General features: G+C 44.9%; 4 protein-coding genes across 5 annotated transcripts; 1 reads left to right on the top strand and 3 right to left on the bottom strand.

Moving 5' to 3' along the window:
• The first annotated feature begins 350 nt into the window (after positions 1-350).
• LOC117860380 (probable protein NAP1) lies at positions 351-13,187 on the top strand. Of its 2 annotated transcripts, XM_034743655.2 has the most exons (24): positions 351-510; positions 1,289-1,700; positions 1,811-1,885; positions 2,571-2,651; positions 2,732-2,812; positions 2,921-3,003; positions 3,552-3,636; positions 4,242-4,367; positions 4,496-4,603; positions 5,222-5,266; positions 5,348-5,490; positions 5,848-5,980; positions 6,622-6,726; positions 6,809-6,887; positions 7,851-8,044; positions 8,680-8,825; positions 9,228-9,309; positions 9,415-9,525; positions 9,880-10,005; positions 10,088-10,203; positions 10,291-10,387; positions 10,692-11,689; positions 11,945-12,154; positions 12,249-13,187. In XM_034743655.2, the coding sequence occupies exons 2-24, from the start codon at positions 1,326-1,328 to the stop codon at positions 12,724-12,726; spliced, it is 4,077 nt and encodes a 1,358-aa protein (XP_034599546.1). In that variant the 5' UTR covers positions 351-510; positions 1,289-1,325; the 3' UTR covers positions 12,727-13,187. The 2 variants fall into 2 exon arrangements, with proteins under 2 accessions (XP_034599546.1, XP_034599545.1); XM_034743654.2 differs by having other exon boundaries at positions 5,222-5,490.
• Positions 13,188-15,650: 2,463 nt separating this feature from the next.
• LOC117861690 (protein STRICTOSIDINE SYNTHASE-LIKE 10) lies at positions 15,651-16,868 on the bottom strand. Its single transcript, XM_034745250.2, has one exon. The coding sequence runs from the start codon at positions 16,674-16,676 to the stop codon at positions 15,651-15,653; it is 1,026 nt and encodes a 341-aa protein (XP_034601141.1). The 5' UTR covers positions 16,677-16,868.
• Positions 16,869-17,253: 385 nt separating this feature from the next.
• LOC117861689 (uncharacterized mitochondrial protein AtMg00810-like) lies at positions 17,254-18,231 on the bottom strand. The gene has a single exon (XM_034745249.1). It carries the CDS (start codon positions 18,229-18,231, stop codon positions 17,254-17,256), a length of 978 nt encoding a protein of 325 aa, XP_034601140.1.
• A 5,285-nt stretch (positions 18,232-23,516) lies between these two features.
• Positions 23,517-27,231, bottom strand: LOC117861120 ((E)-beta-caryophyllene synthase). Its single transcript, XM_034744622.2, has 7 exons — positions 26,734-27,231; positions 25,571-25,835; positions 25,058-25,424; positions 24,724-24,942; positions 24,489-24,624; positions 24,145-24,402; positions 23,517-24,011 (listed from the first exon to the last, which is right to left on the bottom strand). Exons 1-7 carry the CDS (start codon positions 26,977-26,979, stop codon positions 23,730-23,732), a joined length of 1,773 nt encoding a protein of 590 aa, XP_034600513.1. The 5' UTR covers positions 26,980-27,231; the 3' UTR covers positions 23,517-23,729.
• Between the last annotated feature and the right edge of the window lie 768 nt (positions 27,232-27,999).

Genomic DNA, 27,999 nt, shown 5'->3' with positions numbered 1-27,999 from the left:
CCACGAGGCCTTGGGCCCAGCCCATTAATTAATCCTTTCTCTCCCCTAGGTAGGCGTGAGCAACGACGGGCCATGCAGCAGGCTGGGCCCCTAGTCCTTCCTGTGCAGCCCGCCGGACGTCCGGTAACGGCCTTGGGGCCCCAGCCCATTAATTCTAAATCGGCGGCGGGTACAGCAATCCAACGAAGCCCAGCAGATGAGTGTCCCTCCGGCGGGCCCGCCGTCGCGGAAGATCCGTGGAAAGACGCGGGCCCCACGGCGCAGCGTCGGGATGGGACGGGATGCGTAGGCGTAACGACGAATCCGCCACCCCGAACCACCGCATCCTGGCCCGGTCGCCTTCCGTCGCCTACTCCCCTCCCACTCCCCCCCCCCTCCCTTCCACCACGTCGGAGATCGAGGGCGACGCCGCTGCCCCCGCTTCCCCTCGCAATGGCGCCGAGATCCCCGCGCTGAGCGAGCCGGGGGACCTCCGGATCCGCGCGCCCCGTGCCACCGTCCGTCCTGCAGGTGAGCTCAGCTCGCTCGCTCGCTCTCACACCCGCTGGTGCCCAGCGAAATGCGCCGCGGGTTTCGTGTCGGTTTAGGCGGTCGAGCTTTCTTCGCTGCGTTCTAGAGTAATCACGGCGAGTATGTCGTGCTGATTGCCAGCAATTCGAGGGGATTAAGTCGCCGCATGCTGCTGGGTCGGCCTATGTCTCAGTTGTCAAGCACTGAAGCGCGCTGAGTAATTGCGTGGCCTGGATGTCCTCGCTTCAATTCCGGCCTCCTTTGTTAGATTGTTTTCCCATTTTCGAGCTTGTTGAGCGCTGCTTGGTGTGTGCTTAGATTGTTTGATATACTGGAGTAATTCCGTAATGGGTTAGTGGGCTTCCAGGAATGCCGTTCCAGTTACAGATTCTGTTAATCTGTTGGTTCGGCAAAGCCCTTTGTTGGTGCCGTGCAACGTGCATGCAGCGGCGGAACTAAAATTAGCCAAAATGGCAATTCAGTCGTGCTGCCATTGGCCGTGGCCGCATGCATGTAGTGCCAATCAATCGCGTCCACTGTTTCAAGCCCTCTGCAGCGTAGTTTCGCTTCCATTATGTTGTTGTCTAACTGCTGCATCCGTTAGGCTAGCGGACATGTTTGAATGGTAACTGACACATAGTTCTAAGCTTAAAATGTGAAAGTTATTTCATAGTTAAGTGGGTAGATGTAGGTTGAATATATCGTTGCGATTTAAATTCGCGTAGGTTTAGGTCATGAATGCTTTTCCTCAACTTACGCATCCGTACTTTGGTCGCAGTTGAAGACCAGTAAGCTGTGCTCTACTTAAGGAAGACATGGCCCACGTGTCGTTCAAAAATAAAGAGGTGGACGGAGGCATGTCCCGATGGTCGGAGTACCTGAATGTTGAAGAACCGACTCCTTCTGCATTGGCAAGCTGGAGGAATATGAGTGTTGATGGGCCACAAGGTTCTTCCGCCAGTGGCCACAAACACCTCCAGATGGAACCGGTGGTTCAGCTGTCAAAAGTCGCGGAGGGGTTGCTGGCCAAGATGTACCGGCTGAATAGCATCCTGGACTATCCGGATCCCAACACGCACACATTCTCGGACGCATTCTGGAAAGCTGGTGTCTTTCCAAATTTCCCGAAAATTTGCATCACGCTGTCAAAGAAATTTCCTGAGCATCCAAACAAGCTGCAGTTGGAAAGAGTAAGGATTCAGTTTTCTTCAGCTTCTAACACCCCTTCACTCTTCCTACTTAGGTTTTACTTAATATTACTACTGGTGGTGGCTCAATCACTTGAATGTTTGCCTTGCAGGTAGATAAATTTGCACTTGATGCTTTAAATGAGAATGCTGAAGGTTACATGCACAATCTAGAGCAATGGATCCTGGTATGTGCCAAGCATATCAATTAATCTTAATGTTCAGGGCAAAAAGGAAAATTTTCCATTTGTTAAAAAAAAGATTAGGTTGCAATCCAAAACCTAAGTGTATGGTATGGCTCAAGTCTGCACTGAATTGTGGAAAATGGATCACATCAATCAACCTATGGGTTTCTACTGTATTCTGCTCTGATTAACTGAGCATCCTTGTTGGAAATTATAGGACATAGTACCTGATCTACCCTAATTCTTTATGACCCACTGCACGGGTTCATTTTCCAATTTCAGCTCACCTGATACATTTTTCAGACTTGGGTTGGTCGGATATGGATTCCATGTAGGTTGCATGTGCTAGCACTGTCAATCTTTTTTAGCATAACTATGCTGTCCCCGATTCTGCTCGAGTATCAAGAAATGCTATATGAAGAAAAAGATGCCGTACTTGCGGCTTCCAAAATGCTTATCATAATATGTGCCAACTGTTGGTACTGTAGTTGGAGTGAAGCACTGCCTGAACTAACCTTGAGTCAATGAGTAGCAGCCTGAAATTGGGTGTGCACGTCCTGGTACTCTTTCTATGTGAAAACGTGTGTTTAGAAATTACTGACTTGTATACTAGCCAATCACCTTATTCGCCTTGCAATGTTTTTTCCCTTTCATTTTGCTGATTTCCTTCTAAATGTCATCCCATTAGTTGCTTCTTGATTTGCTGGCATTTCGTGAACAAGCTTTGCGACTTATTTTGGATTTGAGCAGCACGGTCATAACATTGCTGGTAAGGAATCGTTTGATCTTGATTGAAACAACCTATTGTTTCTATCTGTGTAATTAACTATGTTTCCACTATTTTCACAGCCACATCAGAACTCTTTAATTCTTCATGCTTTTATGGATCTGTTTTGTTCATTTGTCCGAGTCAATGTTTTCTCAGACAAGGTAATCATCTTCTTTATCTCGTTATATCTGAAATTCACTGCTACTCTAAATAACATTTTTTCCTCCTTTACTAAATTATTATTGTCCTCTCTGACCTTCTGTTTACAGGTACCAAGAAAGATGATCCTCCAGGTTTACAACATCTTACACGTTATGCTAAAAGGTGGTCGTGATTGTGAGTTTTATCACAGGTATGGATGCTATGTTTGGAAACTAGGAAGTTGTTTCCACCTTCCAAAACCTTTATATTATGATTAAAATTTATGTGGGTCATCAGATGCTTTGTGTTGTAAAACTGAATGGGCAACAAATACAGATCATTCTTTATTAGTGGACCACGTGTGTTAATTTATGATTATTGATTGATAATAAAAGAAAAATACAAATATGCATGCAATGCAAGACATAATTCAAAATTAGAAGGCCAAGAGTCAAAGTGTTATGCTTTTTCAATATTGATACTTATGTAGTTTATTGATAAATGTGAAGATCCAAGTCTCTTTTATAGGAATTTTAAATATTCATGCTGCATTTTTCAATATATTATTGTTTGTAGCAGGAGTGGGTACCACTGATTGCAACCTGTGCACTTACTATTTAACTGCATCCCTGTGATATTCTTTTTGTGATGAATGGTTTCATTAGTTATGTCATGTTATCTTATCATTCTTTTTTGTCATCTGCAGTCCCTACTCAATGCTAGATTCTTTCACACTGACTATTGTTTAACTATGCACAGATTGGTTCAATTTGTCGACTCTTATGATCCACCTATCAAAGGGTTGCATGAAGATCTAAATTTTGTGAGCCCACGAATTGGAGAGGTGATACTCATGTCATTCTCCATTGCAGTAGCGATAACTAGGAATCAAGTTTCATATGCTGTTTACAGTGTTCAGCACCTTAGTTGTCATGCTAGGCTACTTCCCCCGTTGTTCAGTACTATAATTGTGAAATAGGTTGCAGAAAAGCTTCTTAGAGCTGGTTTTGCATATTTTGCACTAGCATGGATTATATTAGGAAGGCCAAATATTTTTCTTACAGTCTTTGTTGCTTTACCAGTTTTGTGGATTTTCCATTCATGTCACTTGTCAATCTCATCCCTATTTTTTTATTTTGTATTTGATACCTTGTCTATCTGCTATTGTATTTATTACTAATATGAAAGATGGTGTTGGAGTCTTTTCTGTGGATTTGTTTTTGGAGCACTTGATGTGCCACTGAGCATCTTCTGTGCTTGCACAACTGTATTCACAAGGTGTAAGATATTAAGATCCATGGTTTATGCTAGGAATTTATAATTTAAATACAATTAAGATCAGCAGATAATGTTTGAGACTTTCGAGTAGAGAGCATCTACAGCATCTGACTTAGATACTCATTTTATTTTAATTTTTTTGGTGCTTTGACTATATTTTTTGTTCCTCAGGTCCTGGAAGCTGTTGGTCCAATTATCTTCCTTTCAACTGATACAAAAAAGTTAAGAAATGAAGGTTTCCTCAGTCCATTTCATCCACGTTATCCAGACATCCTAACAAACTCCGCTCATCCAATGGTTAGTTTTTTCACTGGTTAGGCGATGATAAATCACGAGGTCTTAAATATTTTTTTCATTATTTTCCCAATACCATGATAAAGATGTATTGCAATTCAGAAACTTAATGTGATTCTGTATCCTTCCAGAGGGCCCAAGACTTGGCTAATGTCACATCATACCGTGAGTGGGTTCTTCTAGGATATCTTGTTTGTCCTGATGAACTACTTCGGGTGACCAGTATAGATGTTGCCATGGTATGTCCTATGCCTTTTCTTTCCTGTTAGCTCCGTAATCTGTTTTCCTGAATTATTAATAATTCATTCATGTGTATAGTTAGTGGTGCATAATGGTTTTAATGAACACTTTACACCCACCCACATAGTGGCACATATATCTTGTTTTCTCAGCCTAAATAATCATAACAAATCTTCTGTTGGTGTCATGTGAGGCTCCATTTGGTGTTGTGGTGGCTTTTTAAAAGCATTCTTTTTATTGTCATATGCCTTTTCTTTCCTGTGTCTGTTTTCCTGAATTTTTAATAATTCATCCATATGTGTAGTTAGTGGTGCATAATGGTTTTAATGAACCTTTACACCCACCCATGTAGTGGCATTTATATCTTGTTTCGTCAGCTTACTGTATCATAATAACGCTTCTGTTGGTATCTTGTGAGGCTCTCCATTTGGTGTTTGTGGTGGTTTTTTTAAAAACATTTTTTTATTTCTAAGTTTAGATGGAGCATTTAGTTGAAAGAATCTACCATTTTTTTGTTACAACAAACTGTACTAGAATTAATAAATATTCACCGAACTAGATTCCTCAGTGCAACGTGTGACGTAAGCCTTGATTTGTTTTCTCTTGGTGATTTTCAGGTTGTTCTAAAAGAGAATTTAATACTCCCTCTGTTCAGAGATGAGGTAAAATTAAAGATAATGTGGCAGCTACTATTGGTTTGTTGGTGGTCCTTTGCTAATTTGGTCTTTCATTGGTTCATGCAGTACATCTTACTTCATGAAAACTATCAACTTTATGTCCTTCCAAAAGTTCTAGAATCAAAGAGAATGGCTAAATCTGGACGAACTAAGCAAAAGGAAGCTGATCTGGAGTATAATGTTGCAAAGCAGGTTGAGAAAATGTTAACGTATGTCCTTCACAGCTTTTGCTCCTCTATTTTGTCCTATGCTCCAAAATAGTTTGTGATCTGGAGGATTTTGTTCTTCCGTGAAGTTTGAACTATTTGCTCTATACTTTGATTATTATTTTCATAAAGTCTTGCTGCAGATTCACCTTTTTATGTTTGCCACAAGTTCAGATAGCCTATATTTGATTGGTAGTTTTGACTTTATCAACTTGTGAACTATTCCAAAGATGTTTCTCCCTTTTTCCTAGCACTTCTTTTCTTTCTGGCGTCATTACTCTTTTTTACTGGACCTTTTTTACTCCCAACTTGGCATCATTCTTGGAGATGTTTGTTAATGCTATGTGTTGACTTCTGCAGGGAAGTGCATGAGCAAGCGCTAGTGTCATGTGATGCTATGCATCGTGAAAGAAGAATTCTTCTTAAGCAGGAAATTGGAAGGATGGTTTTATTTTTCACAGATCAACCTAGCCTCCTAGCACCTAATATTCAGGTCTGGTGCCAAGTATCACATTTCGTTAACTATTACCTTTTTCTGGATTGTTGTAATGGGACATCAAAGCTGATGCATTAGATTCTGGCATTTGACATTTTGATAGTATGTCCAATATTAGCCTCTTTGAATGATGCTTGAGCTTCAGATCAACTTAAAAATGATTTATAGTTTATATTGTAAGAAAAAACTGAATGATGAAAGGTGTATCCTACTATACATTTGTATCAGTTATTCTGGTATGGCGGACATATTAGAGTTTCTTTTTCTCTTTTGCGCTTGTAAGTATTTCAACTATCATTTAAGGCAACTTATCTGTGTGTAAGATCTTCTTTAGGGGAAAACAGTAGGATATCATGCTATATGTTAGTATTATCATTGTCAAAAGAGGGTAATTCACAAGAAAGAGGAAAGGAATGCAGAAGTGATTAATTTGGATTAACTAGCTGCTGATTGATTTCCAGAGAAAATTTCTGTGTGCATTATGGATAACCTTGGTAAATTCCATCTTAAAAGAACTTTTCCATGAGATTTGAGTCGGATCTATACTTTCAAAGATCTTCATGAGTTCTGTTCAGGGAAACACCTAAGATCATGTTATTCCGTAACTGATATATAAATAATATTGCTACATTATGCAGATGGTCTTTTCTGCTCTTTCGTTGGCTCAATCTGAGGTGATTTGGTACTTCCAGCATGTGGGGGTTTCATCATCAAAATCTACTCGAGGGAAAACTGTTGACATTGTGAGTTAGTGTGTTCTTAGTTTTTCTTGGATCCTACAAATTGTTGTTCCCTCCATGCTAATTTGTCCATTGAAACTTTCAGGATGCAACGGACCCAACTATTGGTTTCTTATTAGATGGAATGGGGAAACTTTGTTGCTTGGTCCGTAAATACATAGCAGGTTCTTCCAGACCTGTTGCCTTATTTGAGTGTTCCTTTCAATATTTTTCTTAATTAGTTCTAGCCTTGCCTCATAGGGCAATCATAGTGAGTACAGAACAACTTTGTAGCTGGCATGACATTCATGGTAGTCCATTCTTGGCTTTGTTAATGTTTGCTTGGTTCTTGTTGTGAGCACTATCTGTTTAGAACATAGGTGTTAGGGACCTAGAGGGCCCATCCAGGCCAGATGAGCCGTAGGGGCTCAGAATCGGCACAAAGAGAGCCGCGTGGGACTGTTCACGGGTCTGCGTGAACAGTACTCGCGGGTACTGTAGCGCGGCAGCCGCCGCCTATCTACCTAGGTTAGGAATTAGGGAGGGTCTAGACATAGGTTTGCTTGTAAGTCAAGTCATTAGGATGACTTGGGAGTCAAGTAGGGTCCTCCCCATAAATATGAGGGGAGATGTAATCATTGGAATCAAGCAAAGAATTAAGGGGTAAAACCCTAAAGCTCTCTCTCTCCCTGCGCCGCCCCCTCCCCCTGCGCCTCCTGCGCAGACCCCCTCCATGGCCGCTAGCCACCTCCCCCTCCCTCTCTAGGCCCCCAGATCCAAGGGGGTAGCCAAAACCATAACAATAGGGTATGCCTCCTGCGCAGACCCCCTCCATGGCTGCTAGCCAGCTCCCCCTCCCTCTCTAGGCCCCCAGATCCAAGGGGGTAGCCAAAACCATAACAATAGGGTATTAGGTTCAGCTGGTAGGCTTATTAGTTGAGGACAGGAAAAATAGTATGAGTTGAGTAGGATTTCATTTATGCCCATAAGATTTGTTTGGTTCTGAATTTAGATGTTTCTCAGTTTTATTCTGACGCACATCCCTTTATTTTTGGACAAAGAAAGTATTATACAATTTTTTTTTGTCCTGGAGTAGCATTGAAAAAAAAGTTCCATTGTTATTCACATGCTTCCTTTTCTCATTGCAGCAATAAAAGGATATGCATTATCATACTTGTCATCTTGTGCTGGAAGAATACGGTTCTTACTTGGTACTCCAGGAATGGTTGCTCTCGACCTAGATGCAACACTGAAGGGCCTTTTTCAGCAAGTCCTCCATTGTCTGGAGAACATTCCAAAACCTCAGGGGGAAAGTGTTCCTGCCATTACCTCTGACTTGACTGTAAGTTAGCCTAATATTATATACAGATTTACTCAATGACCCATGAAGATAGACCTAAATTGTCCTACAACTTCTGCACTCATTGTTAGTATGATTTTCTATGCCCCAGTAATGGGTAAATTTATGGAAAGGCTTTCTTGTTGATCCACATAGCATTATACAGTTTCAGCTCAAATTTGCCCAGAATATTTCCAATACTTATGTTTTCCCTCTCAAAACTGTTTCACTTGAGCAGTAGCACATATTTTACTACAGTTCTAAGTTTTATCAAGGGCAATCCAAGATAGTATGGATTACTTTTCAATGATGATGAAAATCTTACTTCTAGATATTGATGAGAATCTTTTTGCCCTAGAGGCCAGAGCTATATTTTTTTTTCTGTGGATAAAAAGCTCACTTTGCTTCTCCTCAAACTCACTATCTGTGAATTGTGCTCTATCGCATGTTACCTGTGTATTGATGATTTTAACACTATAATCTACTTGTTGCGAGTTTTGCACCTTGGTTTTTGTTTATTTTACATTGCCGATTGCATTAACCAGTGAAATTGTATGTCACCAACTGTGTATCTATATGCTTAGTCTTCCATACAATTTACCTTTTGAATTTTTCAAACATGATAATTGATGCTGTAGGATTTGCGTAAGCACTGGCTCTCCATTTTGATGATTGTCACATCTTCACGATCCTCGATAAACATTCGGCACTTGGAGAAGGCTACGGTGTCTACTGGGAAGGAGGGTTTAGTGTCCGAAGGCAATGCTGCATATAATTGGTCAAGGTGATGGGAAAGATCCACTTTAATTTGAGTTAACTAGATGTTTTAACTTCTCTTGCGAGCCAATATTTTTCGGAAAGGTCATGAGTTGGAAAATGATATCCAATGTGTCAATGGCATGTGGCTCCAGGCCCCAAGCATTGGCTTAGCATAAATAAATAATTTTAATTCATTTTACAAAAAGTTCACCTTGTTTTATTCCATCTTCATGCCATTAACTGCATTATCTGTATATCTTAACTACTGCAAATATAATTGGTAATCAATAGAATAGCTAAATCTGTTGTTTATTATGCATCCAACTGCATAGTTATCTGGTATTGTGCTTTTGGCAAGAACTCAAATACTTGAATTCAAAGTCTTTAAGAATAATTTGAATCTCACTGGAGTTGATATGTTTTGCAGATGTGTGGATGAACTTGAGAGCCAACTTTCCAAACATGGAAGTCTTAAAAAACTTTACTTTTATCATCAGCATCTTACCACAGTAAGTGTATATTGCTTTGAATAATTTGCATATTCCTTTTATTCTTTGCCAATTAACTAGCCTTTTGCGGTGATAACAAGTTCAATTTTTTCTGGGACCTCACAGGTCTTCAGAAATACAATGTTTGGTCCGGAAGGCCGCCCACAGCATTGTTGTGCTTGGCTTGGAGCTGCTTGCAGTTTTCCAGAATGTGCTTCTGCAATTATTCCTGAAGAGGTGTATATTTGAATTCACTATATGATTCAGTTTGAGAATTATTTTGATGGTTACAGCATCGTGAGCACGTGCTTTAACAAGATGGTTAGCTTTGAGGATTTTTAAAATATTACAAGGCGACACTTACGCTATTGATTTTTGCTTGAGAATTAGTAAAATAGACCTTTACTTTCTTGTTGATCGAGAAGCAAATCAGCCTGCCTATGCCCTCGGAAATGTGAAGATTTTGAACTGCCTTGAAAATAAATAGATCCTCAATCTGCTACCAAGATTCCTCCCCTAGGGGACTGCATCTCTCTTCCGTGTTTAACATATTACATATTAATTGTGAATCTTCCTTTGTTTGAAATGTAGGTTAACAAAATTGGCAGAGACTCTATCTCATATGTTGAGTCCCTTATCGAGTCTATCATGGGTGGATTGGAAGGTTTGATAAACATTCTAGATTCAGAAGGTGGATTTGGCTCATTAGAGATGCAGGTAGATATAATTTCTGACTTCATATTTATGATTTTGACTATATATAGGTTATATATTTGAGCCTGACTTCTAAACTTGCCAGCTTTCCCCGGAGCAAGCAGCTCTTCACTTGAATAATACAACAAGAGCAAAAGGTGTTTCAAGCTTGTTAACACCAGGACATGAGAGCTATCCTGATAATAGTTCGTCAATTAAGATGTCAGTCAATTTGGTACTTAACATCACTGTTTAAATGTTATCGTGATTCTATTAACTTCAATATAATAATGCATGCATCAAAAACAGGTTGGAAGCTGCTATGCAAAGGCTGACAAGTTTGTGTTCTGTTCTAAATGACATGGAGCCTATTTGTGTTCTCAACCATGTTTTTGTTCTCCGGGAGGTATGTACAATTTATATTCACGGGGAGGAAATAAATATGGAAGTTTTGGAACCTTAGACATGTTAGGTTTTTAGGATATATTGGTGAATAATAAAATGATTGGTGGTTCATGACTATTAAGCTAGTGGATTTTATATCCTTATTTTTCGTGTTAAGTAATAATCTTATGGTGAAAGGGATCTTGAAAAAATCACAAAAATGAATTTGTATTTTCAGAAGACAAATCATTGCTTATGTTGTTTACTCCTTAAACTGGCATACATGTGTCCTTGTTTGACTTACCTAGATTCTGCTTATTTCACAGTACATGAGAGACTGCATCATAGGAAATTTCAGGAGAAGATTTCATAGTATGATTAGAACTGATAACTGCATTCAGCGACCATCAATCATAGAGTCTCTTCTACGAAGACATCTGGGCATTATCCATCTAGCAGAGCAGCATATCAGTATGGACCTTACTGAAGGTATACGTGAAGTGCTACTAGCAGAGAGTTATACTGGTCCATTTCCCAATCTGCAAATGTTTGAGACACCAGTGGGGACACAGGGAGGGGGATCTGCTGTTGAGATGATATGCAATTGGTATATTGAGAATGTAGTAAAGGATGCTTCTCATATTGGAGTTGCTTTTGATGCAATCCAGAATTGCTTCAGGAGCTCACAACCTATTGGTGGTGGATGTTTGGCTGAAGCATTTACAGATACAAGAGAACTCAAAGCACTTGTTCGTCTTTTTGGTGGCTATGGAATAGATAAAATGGACAAGATGCTAAGGGAACATACTTCTGCACTGTTAAATTGTATCGATTCAGCATTGAGGTCAAATCGTGATGCCTTAGAGGGCCTAGCTGGAAGTGTAAATTCTGGTGATAGGATTGAAAGGGATGCAAATCTGAAGCAGATTATTGATATTGAGACATTGGCTGACCTCTGTATTCAAGCAGGACAGGCGATAACTTTTCGTCGACTGTTGGTTGAGGCTGTTGGAGCGGTGCTTGAAGAGAAAGTACCTCTTATATATTCTCTTCTCAAAGGATTAGCCCTGCAGCTGCCAGACGAGGTACCTGATAAAAATGAGATCATTAGATTGAGAAGGGTTGCAAGCAGTGTTGGTGTTGGTGACAAACATGATGCTGAGTGGGTACACTCTATCCTGGCAGAAGCTGGTGCAGCTAACGATAATTCTTGGGTCTTACTTCCATATCTTTGTGCTGCATTTATGGTATCCAATATTTGGAGTGGTGCTGTTTATGATGTCAATATAGGTGGATTCAGTAACAATTTGCACTGCCTAGCAAGGTAAGCACTTATTTCTTAATGATTATGTTTGACTGGTGCCAGTATATGCTTGATGTCAACATTTTTTTCGTTATCGATATATATGGCAGACAATGCATGTCTTTGATTGTACTAGTTATGAAACTAGTTGCTTAGGATTGACCATTTAATTCCTAAAATCTTTTTCTTGTGTCCTTGTCCAATAGTATACACAAGAGGGACAAAAAGAATACTTTTGGGCATCATGTGACTGTATCCACCTCCTGTAATGTGCAGGTGTGTAAATGCTGTGGTCGGGGGAAGTGAATACACTAGGGTTGAAAGGGAGCAGCAAATAAATTCTCTTTCAAATGGGCATACAGATGAGTTGCAAGAGGCTGAATTACCAAGCCGTGTCTCAGCAGAAGCAAATATTAAATCTGCTATGCAGATCTATGTCAAATTGTCTGCAGGGATAGTCCTGGATTCATGGAATGATACTAGCAGGTACTGAATTCGCTTGGTTCACACATCATTTTTGGATTTCATTTGGCCATGTTTTGTAGTTTGTTTTGATGGCTTTTACATGACCTAAATGCAGGCCACACATTGTTCCTAAGCTAATATTCCTGGATCAACTCTGTGAGCTGTCCCCGTACCTCCCCAGGAGCACCTTAGAAGTTCACATACCTTACACAATCCTCCGCTCAATCTACCACCAGCTATATGGTGCCTCACTGATGGCTTCAGAACCAATGGATCAGTCTCCAAGACAGTCACCTCTGATCTCTCTTGCGCATGCATCCCCATCTGCAAGGCAAAATCGACCGGAGACAACACCCAGGTCCCACACTTTCGAGCCAAGCTACTACAGTTCGTCAGGGTCACAGCACGACGACGGGTACGATGGAGATAAGAGGACCGGACAGCTGCGGAGCATGAGGCGCTCGGGACCACTTGACTTCAGCGCTAGCAGGAAGGTGAAGTTTGTTGAGGGCTCAAGCTCCGGGAGCAGCCATGGCGCTGGCTCACTGCAGAGATTCGCGGTGTCGAGATCTGGCCCTCTGTCCTACAAATAGGAACTTTCGGTAACATGACCATGTGTTCTGATGGAGCACCAGAATCAGGCAGCTGACAAGCAGCGTAAGCGAATATTATTCTTTAATCTTTGTGATTGTAGGGTACTAGGTCTGTAGATCATCCTAATGTGTATTACTTGTATGTAGCTAGTGGAGTTGTAAGTAAAACCCGTTGTATGTTGGTTTTGTAGTGTGCTCATGTTTAATGTTGTTAGAGAAGTGATTTGAACTAGCTAAGCCAGTTTGCGTGTGAAAGCAAAGACACTGCTTGTATTGTAGTACCCAGTACAGCTGTTCATGTGAAATGGGCTGTCCGATAGCCGGTAAGGTAACAAATGGTGAGTTATGAGATCTTGACTGAAATGAGATCTTGACTGTTCATGTGTAAGTCAAGATTCATCCCTGTAAAACTCATTTCATCACTCTTCATAATTTCTATGCCATGTCACCATATTTGTTTACATGGCATCTCATTTATGGAAAATGAAACTTCCATTGAGAGTGGGTTAAACATCTCCATACTTTGCTGACAAGATCAAATGAGACCATTTCCGTGTCAAAAGGAAAATGAGACCATTTATCGTGGCGTACGATCCATTAATAAGTCCCTCATCTCTGACCATTTCACCAACGCTCCAGGCTCCATCTGTGGAGGAAAGCACTACGGGAAACCTTAAATTTGCCGAGTGTCCATCTGTGGAGGAAAGCACTACGGGAAACCTTAAATTTGCCGAGTGTTTTCTTTTTGCCGAGTGTTTTTTTTCGGACACTCGGCAAACAAGCTCTTCGCCGAGTGCCAAGCCAAAAACACTCGGCAAAAAAAAAAACACTCGGCAAATCGGAGCTTTGCCGAGTGTCAAATAAAAAACACTCGGCAAAGCCCCCTCTTTGCCGAGTGTCAAAAAAAACACTCGGCAAAGAGGGGGGTTTGCCTAGTGTTTTTTTTTGACACTCGGCAAAAAAATAATTTTTTTTTCTCTTTTCACCATGAAATTTTTTCTACTCCCCACATACAACATGTGGTACTCCATGTTAAAATTTGGTATATTTTTGAATTTATTTGCTATATTTAATTAATTAATTGCATTTCAAGGGAATTTTTGGTATAAGTCAAATTTGAACTGCAAGTGATTCAAATTATGGAATAAAATGAGTAGAAAAATGATATTCATGTTATTTGGACCAATTTGAGACCTGACCCATGAAATGAAAAGAAATTTCGAACATCTTGTTCAGGAAACACGACCATGAACGTGTGGCAGTAGTATTTTTAAATTGTAAAAGAAACAATCAAAGTCTGAAAATCTTAAGATTTGTCATGATGTGATGATATAATACGTGGAGGCTGTGGAAAAAAATTGAGAAGGTTTTGCACATTTCATCATGTACGATGATTACAAACCGAAGCATCTCAGAAGAAGAATAGTAACTTTGAGAAGGATTCGATAAAATTTAGAGTCGAAGTGACGGTCGAGTTCGGTTTGACTACAAAACTTTTTGTATAGTCAGTAGAGAACCTATATTGGTTCGTGTGAAAATTTGGTATTTTTTTGAAACTGTTGGATATTTTTTAAATTTTTTTCAAAAAAAGTTTGCCGAGTGTCCTACGTTGGACACTCGGCAAAGAAACTCTTTACCGAGTGTCCATGTAGGACACTCGGCAAACCAGACCGTCCCCACCCCTCAAAACAATCCCCCCGGCCTCCCCCCGCGACAGACCGCGCCCGGCCCCTCCTCCAGCGCCCCCCCGGCCCCCTCCCTCCAGCGCCCCCCCCCGGCCCCCTCCGCCACCGCCGCCGCCGCCGCCCTCCCTCCCTCTCCCTCTCCCTCTCCCTCTCCTACCGACGCCCCCCTCCCCCACCTTCCTCTCCTGACGCCCCCTCCCCCACCTGCCGCCGCCGCCGCCGCCGCCGCCCTCCCTCCCTCTCCCTCTCCCTCTCCTACCGGCGCCCCTCCCCCTCCTCTCCCCTCCTCCCTCCCTCGCATGGCCGCTCCGCCCCTCTCCCCAGATCCGGTCGGATCCGGCGGGGAATCCGCCCCTCCTCGCCGGATCCGGCGGGGACTCGCGTCGGGAGCCCCGGATCCGGCGGGGACTCGCGTCGGGGGCCCCGGATCCGGCGGGCGTGGATGGTGGCGGCGGCGTGGATGGTGGCGGCGAGCGTGGATGGTGGCCGGCGGCGGCGGTGGCGGCGGCGTGGATGGTGGCGGCGGCGGTGTGGATGGTGGTGACGTGCTGGTGGTGCGGCCGCCGCCTCCCCCGGTTCCGGCGCCGCCGCCTCCCCCGGTTCCGGCGCCGCCGCCTCCCTCCTCCAGATGCGCCGGCGCGGGCGGCGCCCCTCCCCTCCCTCTCCTCCGGCCCTTCCCCTCCCAGCGGGCGGTGGTGGTGCTGCTGGCGGCCGGTGGCTGGGTGTGGATGGTGGCGGCGGCGGCCGGTGGCGGTGCTGGCTGGCGGCGGCGGCCGGTGGCGGTGCTGGCGGTGGTGGCTGGCGGCGGCGGCCGGCGGCCGGAACAGGTTTTTTTTTATTTTTTTCAACAATTGTATGCCGAGTATTTTCTGGCCACTCGGCAAAGTCTTTGCCGAGTGCGCGACAGAAAACACTCGGCAAAACCTTGTTTGCCGTCACAGAATTTGCCGTGTGCCGTTTGCCGAGTGTTACACTCGGCAAACGGCTCGCCGTGTGTATTTCGCCCTTCGCCGAGTGCCCCTGGCACTCGGCGAATTTCTTGTTTCCCGTAGTGAAGAGAGCAATTCAGGTGCTCCACCACCTTGAGGTACTCCCATACTCCACATCAAAATGATCCACCAAAACATGCATGAGAAATTCAATATAAAATATGAGTAGATGGACGATGCAATGATCCATGTTCATGCAAAATTTGAAGTTGAACAAAATTATGTGATATACCTAAAATCTATCCTAGACCTAGCTACTCTTGACCATGCTTACATAAGACAACTCTACAGACCCAAGATATATTTTGCCGTCCTCTCGTTCGACCACCTCTGTTGGACGGACATCCTTGGGACCCCTCATTTCTTGCAACTTCTCACCTTCAGAGCCGATCCTAATAGCGACCAAGTGGCTGTCCTTTCCAAACGGGAGCTCATACTTCTCCCTATGCAGCGCAACCCAGTACCCACCCTTCCCGTCGGGCCTCACATTGTCCGGGTATCCCGGTAGGTCGGTAAATAGCTCAGATGTACCGGCCTTAGGCCCTCGGATCCAGTACCTCATTAGCTTGCATGGTCCCGTGAGAGCGACGATGAGGTGGCTCCTGTCGGCACTGATGGCGATACCATTAGGGTACGTGACACCGGACTGGAGCACGGTGACCTTGTTAGTCCGTCGATTGTATCTCATAATCCGTCCTGTTGAGTCTCCCGACGTGGTGACCATCTGATGCTGTGCCCGAGTGTACGTCGTGCTACTATCAGTGAAATAGACGTCGCCAGTAACCTGATCAACGTCCACACCATTTGTGAAGCGCAGTGGCGCGCCACCGGCCTCAGTTGCAAGCACCGTCGCTTCCCCACCGTTCGGCCCGACGCGCATCAGCCCCATGTATGCGTCCGCGATGTACAGGTTGCCGGAGTTGTTGTGGAACCGAAGGCCCAGCGGCCGGCCGCAGGAGCTCTCTGTGGCAACCGCCGGGAGCTCAGACGAGGGTGCATCGCAGCCGTTCTTGATGTAGCTAGGGCTGTACGCGAAAGTGGCAAACCCAACGCTCTTGCCTGCGTACTTGAGGATGCGGCCGTCGGAGACGCTGACGTAGGGCCCGTCGCCGCGACGGTCGAACGCGACGCTCTCGGGGCCGATCAGCCCGTCGGGCAGCTCCAGTCGCTGGGTGTTGGTGGCGTCGATGGCCTTGGCTACGGCGGCGGAGGGCAGGAGCAGCAGGACGGAGAGCAAAGTCGCCAAAAGGGGCAGCGTCGACGTCCTCCGCGCCATGGGTACGGTGCTGTTACGTCGAGTACTACGTACGAGCGAGACTACGATGAGTACGCGGTGGTTCTGGCTTGCTGTTGCTGTTGCTGTTGTTGGCTTGATGGACAGGGCGTACCGCGCCTCCCGTTTTATTGGGTGGGTTCTTCAGGTCTCATCTCCGAATCGGCTTCAGCACTCCAGCAGTCCAGCACAAAATCGGACTCAAAGTTTCCCTCGGCAGAGCAAAGGAACAGAAACGGACTCGGAGTTTCACTGAAGGAGAACCAGGTTCCAGGGCCACAACCTTGCCTACCTAATACCTCAGATCCACCGGCCCAACTGCCTCGCTGCAGCCGTCGCCCTTCTCCTTGGGCAGTGCTAACAACTCTGACGTACTGTCATTCTTGATCCATCCACCACCAGTACTGACGGACTGGCAACTAACCTCCCGGGTGTAAAACACAGGAGTTTGGGAACTGCACAACACCCTAATACGGGTGTGGCTATCTCATATATATAGGGATACAGAACGTGTACAATACAAGTTACAAAGGCATGTACAGCTACTACGTATAATATAGTCTAACACCCTCCATCAATCTTAACTGTGACCTGAAGTACATAGCAAGTTAAGATTGCGTCTACAACCTTCAAAAAGAGGCTGCGACGGTGGCTCCGTGAAGATGTCAGCAAGTTGATCTTTTGAAGAGATAAACTTGATGTGGAGTAGCTTCTGTGCAACACGTTCCCTCACAAAATGATAGTCAACTTCGATGTGTTTCGTTCGCGCATGGAATACCGGAATAGAAGAGAGGTATGTCGTGCCGATGTTGTCACACCAAAGGACCGGTGGCTGATCTTGATAGACTCCCAACTCTCTCAGTAAAGACTGCACCCATATGAGCTCAGCTGTGGCATTGGCAACCGCCTTGCACTCAGCTTCAGTACTGCTGCGAGAAACTGTAGCTTGCTTGCGAGCACTCCAGACGATCAAGTTAGGACCAAAGAATACTGCATAGCCCCCCGTGGATCGCCTGTCATCCGGACTGCCAGCCCAATCCGCATCTGAAAACGCCGAGAGGACACAGGATGGTGCAGGGCGGAGGTGCAGACCATATGAGGTAGTGAAACGGATATAGCGTAGGATGCGCTTCACAGCTGACCAATGAGAAGTCCTGGGAGCATGAAGATACTGACATACATGATTAACTGCATAGGAGATATCAGGCCTGGTGATAGTCAAGTACTGCAGACCACCAACAATACTGCGATACTCAATGGCATCATCAGGAGCGAGTGGATCACCATCAAGAGCAGATAATCGAGGCGTGGCAGACATAGGAGTGGCAACATCTTTGCACTTCAGCATACCTGCACCGCGCAGCAAGTCCAAGGAATACTTGTGCTGAGTGAGAGTGAGCCCAGCAGCAGACCGAGAGACCTCCAGACCAAGGAAGTAATGCAACGTACCCAGATCCTTCACAGCAAGAACCCCACGCAAGGCAGCCAAGAGACGATCAGCAGCAGCAACGGAGGAACTAATAAGAGTAATGTCATCGACATATACCAGCAGGTACATAGTTACCTCAGAACGCGGATAAAGGAACAATGATGTATCAGCAGTGGATGGAACAAATCCATGAGCCCGAAGAACAGAACCAAGGCGTGCATGCCATGCACGAGGAGCCTGCTTCAGGCCATAGAGAGCCTTAACAAGATGACACAGATGATGAGGACGAGCAGGATCAACAAACCTCGGAGGCTGACGCATATATACCTCTTCCTCCAAGACTCCATGGAGAAAAGCATTCTGAACATCCAGCTAGCGTAGAGACCACCCTCTTGTAACAGCCAATGAGAGCAGCAAACGAATGGTAGTAGGCTTGACAACCGGGCTGAAAGTATCATCATAATCAAGACCATACCTCTGTTTGAATCCTTTGGCCACTAAGCGTGCCTTATAACGTTCAATAGAGCCATAAGCATGTTTCTTGACCTTGAACACCCACCTGGAATCAATAATGTTAACGCCAGAGATAGGAGGAACCAATTGCCAAGTATCATTCTTCAAAAGTGCATGAAACTCCTGCTCCATTGCACAACGCCAGTGTGGAATACCAAGAGCAGCCTGAAAACATCAAGGTTCAGCAGTGGGATCAGCCTCAGCTTGTGCTGTGCATGCCGCAATCCATGCAACCGTGCCATCGGTGCGTTCTCGCGGGCGAAAGATGCCATTCTGGCTGCGTGTACGAGGACGCAGAACAGCGGGTGTAGGGGGTGGCGACAGCGAAGTTGCAGTAGGCGTCGGTGGCGATGCAGGGCCATCGCTGGGCGCAGAGGAGGCCACAGGCGATGGAAGTACAGATGCGTCACGCGACATGGAAGCGGGCATCACTCCTGATGGAGAGGCAGGCGCGGTACGAGGCGCAGACGCTAGCGTTGCTTGCAAGGCAGGGCCTGGTGATGAAGGCCCATGCTAGTCCTCAGCGGAGGAGGCCAGCTCAGGTGCTGGGCTGGGCGACGAAGGCCCACCCGGGGAGGCGACGCGGTCCAGGGCATCGACGCGGCCAGGAACGCATGGCACATGCACCCGATCGTCGTTCGGCACGTGATCGACGTCCGGTGCCTGGGCGACAGGAGGCACCTGATCATCAAGGAGCTGAAGACGCGCTCCTCTGCTAGTACCTGCGGAATGATTAGGCAGCAAAGCAGGGGTATACACAACATCTCTAAATTGATCAGGCGAAGGTAAAAAAGAATGCATAGGTGGTGTGGGAGTAGTGGTAGTGGTCGGAAGTGCAGAAAAGGGGAACACATTCTCATCAAACACAACATCACGGGAAATGTAGACATGGTTAGATGGAACATGAAGGCATTTGTACCCTTTATGGAGAGAACTATACCCAAGGAAGACGCACTTCTTAGATCGAAACTCTAGCTTACGTTTATTATATGGATGAAGGTGAGGCCAACACGCACATCCAAAAACTTTGAAAAACGTATAATCTGGAATTTCATTGAGTAAGAGTTCAAGTGGTGTTTTCATGTTGAGGAGCTGTGTAGGAAGTCTATTAATGAGGAAACATGCTGTGGAAAAAGTGTCACTCCAAAACCGAAAAGGAACGGAGGCATGAGCTAGTAGAGTTAAGCCAGTTTCTACAAGGTGGCGATGCTTACGTTCAGCTGCGCCATTCTGCTGATGTGTATGAGGACAAGACACACGGTGCGAGATCCCAAGCTTATTAAAAAAGGCATTGAAGTTGTGGTACTCACCCCCCAATCAGATTGAACATGAATAATCTTGTGCTTAAGGAGACACTCAACATGCGCTTGAAATTGAATAAAGACATCGAACACATCAGATTTGCGCTTGATAAGATAAAGCCAAGTAAATCGACTATAAGCATCAATAAAACTGACATAGTAATTATGGCCACTAACAGATGTTTGGGCAGGACCCCAGACATCAGAAAACACAAGCTCAAGTGGAGTTTGGACTACACGACTTGACTCATGAAAAGCAAGCTGGTGACTCTTTCCCTGCTGATAGGCATCACAAACTATTTCAGCATTTTTATTGGACACAACTGGAAGCTCATGGCGGTGAAGAACAAGACGAACTATGGGGATAGCAGGATGACCAAGACGCGCGTGCCAATGAGAGGACGACACACGAACACTGCTGAAAGCTCGAGAGACAGGCGGCTCATCAAGCACATAAAGACCATGGCGCAGTCGACCTCTAAGGAGTACATCCCTCGTGTCCCGGTCCTTAATAAAAAAATGGAAACGGTGAAATTCAGCAAAGACATTATTGTCACGAGTAAGTTGAGGAACTGACAACAAACTACGTGCAACTGAAGGAACTCGAAGGACATTGAGGAGATGCAACTTTTGTGAATTATGAGTAAGAAGGGATGCCTGACCAATATGTGAGATGTGCATACCTGCGCCATTGGTAGTGCGAACCTGATCATGACCACGATATGGCTCCTGAGTAGAGAGCTTGCCCATCTCACTTGTCAGGTGATTGGTAGCTCCCGTATCCATGTACCATGAAGCATCAATGGGATATGAAGGAGTGTGTCCATGCTCGTGACTCGCCAAAGCAGCCTGTTTCTCATTGCCCTTTCCATTGTTGCCAATGCCCAAAAAATCATGCTTGAAACGACGATGGCAGCGTGAGGCAATATGACCCGCAAGGCCGCACAGCTGGCAGGGCACCACATGAGGGACAGCAGGCACGCGGGCGACCGCTCGTGGGGGTGTTGGCGGGGCGCGATGGCTGGGGCGGGGGCACCGGTTTGCTACCCCCGTTCGGCGGCTTGTAGGGCACCGATTTGCCGTGCGAGGCGACGTTGGCTGAAGAGAAGCTGGGGGTCGCACGGCGAGCCTTAACGCGCTGTTCCGTCGTGAGAAGACGCGAGTACAGCTCACGTGGCTGAATAGGAGTGTCACGCCCATTGATGTTCTCCACGAGATTGTCGTAGTCATCATCCAGCCCATTGAGGATGTAGGAAGTGAAGTCCTCGGGGCGAAGCGGTTGGCCAATAGAGGCGAGAGTATCCGCCAGGCCCGTGACCATGTTGAAGTAGTCGGTGATGGTGCGGTCGAGCAGCTTCACCTCGCCAAGTTGTGTGCGAATAGCATGGGCTCGTGCTTGCGACTGAGACGTAAAGCTGGTGTGGAGAGCAGCCCATGCATCCCGAGATGTAGCGGCGAAGATGACCAACGACGCCACGCCCTCCGTGAGCGAGGACTGAATAGCAGAGAGGATGGCCTGATCCTGAGCCACCCATGCATGATAAGCCGGATGATACGGCGAAGGGCACGGCAGTGTACCGTCGACATAGCCCTCCAAGTAGCGGTTGCGAAGAAGAGGCAGCACTTGTGCGCGCCACGACAGATAATTATCCGGTGTGAGCTTCACCGGTATAAGGTGCGCAAAGTAGAAGGGCTGAGGGGCACCGCCGAGGACGGCCGCAGCATGCTCCACGTGGGCAGCCGGAGGTGGTACAGGTGCGGCGGAGGGCGACGCATAGAAGCCAGATGGCGGCGCACTAGCGAGGGCTGGCGAGGGGCCAACCAATGCGGTCGATGTTGAGGACGCGCCGTAGGACACGCCGTACGGCGGCGGCTAATACGCGCCATGGGTCAGTGGTGCGTGGGCTCTGTAGGTCATCGGCGACGACCCACCATAAGACGGGTGCGCAGGCGCGCCCTAGGATGACGGCACAGGCAGTTTGTAGGACGGCGTCGGCGCACCACACGGCGTCAGCGGGGGATACCATAGGAGCCGCCGTTTGACGGCGGCGCGATGGAATCGGATGCGGATGGGGACGGCCAGTGGACCATCGTCGAGGCATCGTGGGGCGCGGACGTCGCAGTAGGGGCACCGATCGAGGGCGCCGCAGGCGGAGGTTCGGCAGTTGCGACGAGGGGCGCAGCCATGGGCAGCTGCCGGGGATGCACCCACGCGAGGGGCTGGGACTCCATGAACGGAGAGGCAGCAGCTAAGGAGAACGGCGCGGCAGCGGAGATCGCACCGTCGGCAGGGGCCGACGCGGTGGTGCGGCGGAAAGCATGGGTCGAACGACCTAGCCTGATACCATGTAAAACACAGGAGTTTGGGAACTGCACAACACCCTAATACGGGTGTGGCTATCTCATATATATAGGGATACAGAACGTGTACAATACAAGTTACAAAGGCATGTACAGCTACTACGTATAATACAGTCTAACACCGGGCTGAGCAGGAGGCCACCAAAATCTTCAAACCTAAACCTCAACCTGAAACCCTAACCTTCTAGAGTTTAAGAGGTTGCTAGGCATGGAGAAGAAGAAAGCACTTCACAGAAGAAGGTACTCGAGATACAAAATTCGACAATTTAATTTCACCCCAACAATCTGTCAACAAATAATTCAGCTCATATTTTAACTTGCAAGTGTTTTTTGAGACCTCTCTCAGAATAATGTTTGACGGCGTGAAGGACCGATCAGACAAGCGGGCCAAGTAGGGTCAATAAAAAATCTCCAAGAATTTGGCCTACATCCCGATTACAGCCCAACATTTTTTTTAGGGAAATACAACCCAACATTTTCATTTCACGCATCAAAAAGATGACAATGACGGTAGTGTTACTTCACCGGCGAAGTCATCCAAGGTCCTAGCAAAGTAAAAAAAAAAGCTTTACAAATCATATTTGAGTATGCAAGAAGCGTGAACACAACATTTTAGCGAGAAGATGTTTAATGATGAGGAAATAAGGAGACCTGGATTTTTTTCCCTAGGTTCCATATATCTGGTAAATAAACGTTTATAGATGCCCGGGATTATTTTGGATGTGTGTCCAATTAGTGTATTTTGAATTTGTCCACACGTTTCAATCATACAAAAGCTGATCAAGCTAAGATATTAAACAAAGTCATACTTGCACACTACACCCTATCTCTACAAAGCCTTCTAGAGTTTAAGAGAAGTATTTGTTATACTACACGAAAGTGTTCCACTGACCTAGAACTTGTTCTTTATTTATCGTTATAATTAACTTTTAATTGTTGTGTAGGCTCTGTTGGCAGTACCCATGTGATTTGCACAAGTTAGTACTCCCTCCGTCCCAAATTATAGGTCGTTTTGACTTTATAAGATTCATAAACTTTGTTATGCACTTAGATATACCCTATGTCTAGATGCATAATAATATCTATGTATCTATAAAAGCTAAAACGACCTATAATTTGGAACGGAGGGAGTAGGTTGCAAATATGAGAGGACTCAACGGAGAGCAATACCTTCTTTATTTCAAAAAAAAAAGCTGTAGCAACTATTCTCGAGCTCTATGGGCCGAGAACAGGCCTCAATCTACCATGTGTAAGCTCATAAAGAAAAGGACCAGAGCTTATATATATATTAATTTGGAAACCCAAAATTGCAAGTATATATGATACCATACGTCCCCCAAACCACATATATACTCACACGTCTCAGCTTGGCAGTGTGCCAAAAAGCCGTACTACTTGATCCTCATCATCAAGCAGTGATAAGGTATATTGTACCCTAGGTCCCAAGATAACTCACACGGAATTCACGTACATCAAAGTTATAGTGTCTTTGAGGCTCAGCGGGGAGGTGTACGCATCATCATGCTTGTAAAAGAAATCTATTGTTCGTGCAACGTCGACCGATTTCTCAAGAAGCTCCATGGGACGCTTCTGGTCATGATATTCCTGGACGATGTCCATCCATGCTTCTTCAATTATAACTCTAAGCTTTTCTTTGGCTTGCTCTGCTGTTACCCCATATTGCTTCATGCAAGTTTGCACTGTGGATACCACATGTATCGACGCTTGTTCCCGCTTGAAAGGACAAAAGAGTCAAGATACTTAGAAAACAAACATTTGGCGAGTGCAGTAACTCTATCCTAATCAAGGCTTTCACTACTGATGAGAAGATTTTACGACATCTTATATGTGGATAAATTTGGTATACCTCATGTGACACGATGTCATTGCCAATGCGCCCCACAATAGAAACACCTCTTACAATTTTCGGAAAGGTGAAAACCCAATCAACATCATCCTCCCAATCAACATCAACCCAATTTTCGGAAATGAGCACAAGGTTTATTATTTGCATACAAACACTGCTGCGCATGGATATTTGGAGATGCTCGTCGACACTAGTTGGTACATAGCGTTGATCACGCCATTTCACCTCAGCGTGGTAGAATTTAGCGGTGCAGATCACCTATACAGATAGATATGCAAGTCATTAAACTTAAATTTATTAAAAAATGCCATGGTTCCTTAGTGTGATCTTTTAAAGCAACTTACTAGTTTCTTGACCAATTCAGCGTGCCTGTTTTTCTGAAGTTTTAACTCATCCTCGATCTTATTTGTAGTGTTAAGTATGTTGATGAGGAGTGCCTTCATGTGTGCTGGGAACTTCTCTGTGGTCTGTCCATCCCACCTGCCATCAGTTGTACAAGCACAGGTACGGTAAATGTTTTCTTGAGTAAATTCTGTTTATCCTCCTGTGATATTATTCCAAAAAGTGAGCTATGTGAACCTTTCCATGGCTGTGGTGAAGACATTACTCTCCTCTGTGGTGCTGTAGTTGTCATAAAGGTCATCAAGCAATGACGCTAATAGGGTGAATTTTGTCAGCATTGTCCGTGAATATGAGTAGTAGGGTTCATAAAGCGCTCCGAGAATCCAAAAATGCATCTCCACCATGCTGTCTCGTGCGAAGCTGAGGTCTGTACGTGATTGGAAATCCTTCCACCATCTATAAATTATTAATGGTTAAATGTTTATTATTAGTAGTTTAACACAGTGCACCAGACTAATTATAAGCAATTCCATTAAGTTGCTGCCAACTTATTGTGTCTGTGTCTCCTTACATTGTAAGTTCTTTCAACTCATCACAGTAGATAGCTTGCAAGATGTTGTAGTCCAGCTTTGCAAAAACTAGTAGTGTCTTATGTTGCACAGCCTTCTTCTCGTATACTGAGATGTAGCGCCTTGCCTCCACTCTCTCAACCCGCCTGAACCGAGGTGTCTCCAAAGTGCGTCGCACTTCCTCTGCCAGATCTGGCTCCAAATTTGTCATCATCAAAAATTGGAGACGGCTCTTATTGAAAGTGATCATGTCGTCAAGTATCTCCTCCCCATGAGTTCTCATATATGCAGCATCATATAGCATTAGTAGGCAACTGACATCATCACTTGAAATGTTCCCTTGCTTGTCCCTAAACTTCTCAAACACGTCTGCATACATGTTTGAGCATTTATTCATCCTAAGAAAACTAAAAATTGCATACCACACAGCAAAGGCATATTTAGCATCAGCATCAACAAAAGTTAAAAAAAATACTTGGACACTAAAAGTACTAGAATTGAATTTGTCGTCTTACCTGCAGAGACAGTGTATCCATGCTTCCTAAGTAAATAGAACCGCAATGAGGTGATATAGAGGTCATTAGAGCCTCTATCCTTGTCATTGTAGATAGAACAAAGTAAGTCATCGATCTCCTTCTTGTAGTGGTAGTCCACCCCTATCCGTTGCAGTGTGTCAACTAGCTCCAGTTTCTGAGCCAGATTGGAGGAGGCAATGATTTCCATTATGATCTTTCTCACCTCCTCCTCCTTTATGCGTGCCGTCTCCTTCATTGACAATAGCTGCAGTAGAAAAATAACAAAATATCTCATTGACATATGGGCACTACTAGAAATATGAGCATTCGTCCTTAACGTACCGGACAGCTTTTCGTCCGGTATTGCGAAATTAATACCGGGTAGAAATTTTCAGTCCTCGGAGGTCTTTTAGTACCGGGCAATAACACCAGTACTCCATGGGGATGGTAAGGAAAGCATATCTAAGTCAATCACATGTGCTGTGTAGGTGAGATGGTAAGGAAAGTTCGTGCGAGACTTAAGGTTATGGGTTCGAATTCCACGGACCGCGCACGTGCATATTATACGTGAAATTCGCGAGACTTGTGGCTTGCAACGAGGCCATTTTTGTCGGTACTAAATGGCATGACATTTAGTACTGAACAAGTGGTACCGGTCAGGCGCACGGTGCTAAAGGGGCCAGGGTTACTGACCGGTCACTTCCCCAGTAGTGGGGCAAAAGAACTATTCGGTGCACATATGGACATTTAAACGTCATTGAATAATTGAATGTGTAAGTTCAACAAAGGTCGAATGAGTTGCACTTTGCCCCTCACAATAGGTTCCATGATGTCAGAAATCTCATATGAAACATGTTGTTTTGAAAGTATGGGGGCAAAATGAAATAATTCGATTTGTTTATATGGGGCTAAGTGACACAAAATGCTATATATGAGGTTCTCTTAAAGTATTGCACCTTTATATGGGCAAAATGCAATTCACCTTGCATATATACCATCCCTCTCACAAATTGAAGTCTATTGTAAAGTATGCTAGAAGAAACTAAAACATAAGTTTTGCAGCCAAATAAACACGGCAGCTATCTTTATTATGTTATAAGCTTTTTGTTTTTTATTTAAAAATTTGTTAGAACATTGTTCACCGACATTATAATTCTCTTTACCTGCGATGGAGTACATGTAACATGGTTGAGGAAGAAGTCACCCCAGGGGCTGGGGCTGTAATGCCGGAGTTTGCGCTGCGACGACTGCGAAGCGAGGGCTATTGGGTGATAGGTGGTCGCCATGTCGACGGCTGGTGTTGCCTCCGAGCGTCGTCGGATCTCTGTGTGATGGCTAGAGATTAAGGTCTGGCTGGTTGGCTGGAGATGATGGCCCTGCTGGGACTCGGACGTCTTTATATAGACCATCAAACGAGCAGGAGGTCGGCATCAACTACTTCATTCGGGTGGTACGTGCCCTACTAGTGTCGACAGGCATCAACTTCATTCTGAGTCACGTTTATTTATTTGAATAATTATTTGCAATGTTTTCAGATTCAATATTGAAATTATAAACAATGTGCACGTTCCGGGACTATCAATATCATGTATTTGGGATCGTTTTTTTATTTCGAAATAATGTATTTAGATAATCGGAGTAATGGTATACACTACAAGACTTGCCATTTTTCCCAACAGTTTCTATTATAAAGTGGCCAACAGTGATAGTGCTTTGGTTCTGTTGACGCCGAATTTTGACACGTGTTTTGAATCGGCGTCAAGGGAGGAAAAGATTGACCGACGCGGCAGGCTAAAAGCTACAATTGGGAATCAGCCGATTGACGCTGCAGTGTTTCGGCCGATTGGCGCTACAGTGTTTCGGCCTATTGGTGAACGGAGTTGATGAAGGTCGGCTAATTGGAAGTTGGAGTGGCTTGGCCAGTATGGGCCTAAAGTGGGCCGGAGAAGAAGATTAGTTAAAGGAGAAGGTTGGCCCGTGGAATACGATAACCAACTCCGATACGAGTTGTGTTTGTAAATATTTGTTATCATTTAAAATTGGAGATAGATCCTAGTCGGTTAGGAAATCAATTGTAATAGGCTATAAATAGCCATCTCTAAAGATTTGTAAACACATCAATCAATACAAAAAATCTACTTATTCCTCGCACTTTACTTTTAAGTCGGCGACTTCACCAAAAACCTTTTCTTTTCACGAGTTCATACGGGTTGGCAGGGCTGCATCGACACGATCTCCGGCCGATTTGTAAGTTCCGTTTATCGAGTAATATCTAAGCTTTAACTTGGGTGCATCGCTGTCATTTCGTTTAAATTTATTCACCAGTTACCGATATTAACTAGAATTATAGGTTTTATCTATTGCTCTAGTTTTATCACCAGTTATCCAGCTTGAGATTCGAACGGTCGGCTTCATTACTGTTATTCTTA

The sequence above is a fragment of the Setaria viridis genome, chromosome 6, assembly GCF_005286985.2.
Source record: "Setaria viridis chromosome 6, Setaria_viridis_v4.0, whole genome shotgun sequence".
Classification (NCBI taxonomy): Eukaryota; Viridiplantae; Streptophyta; class Magnoliopsida; order Poales; family Poaceae; genus Setaria; species Setaria viridis.
The sequence above is the reverse complement of the archived record's forward strand: the minus strand, read 5'-3'. Positions and strand labels throughout refer to the sequence as shown.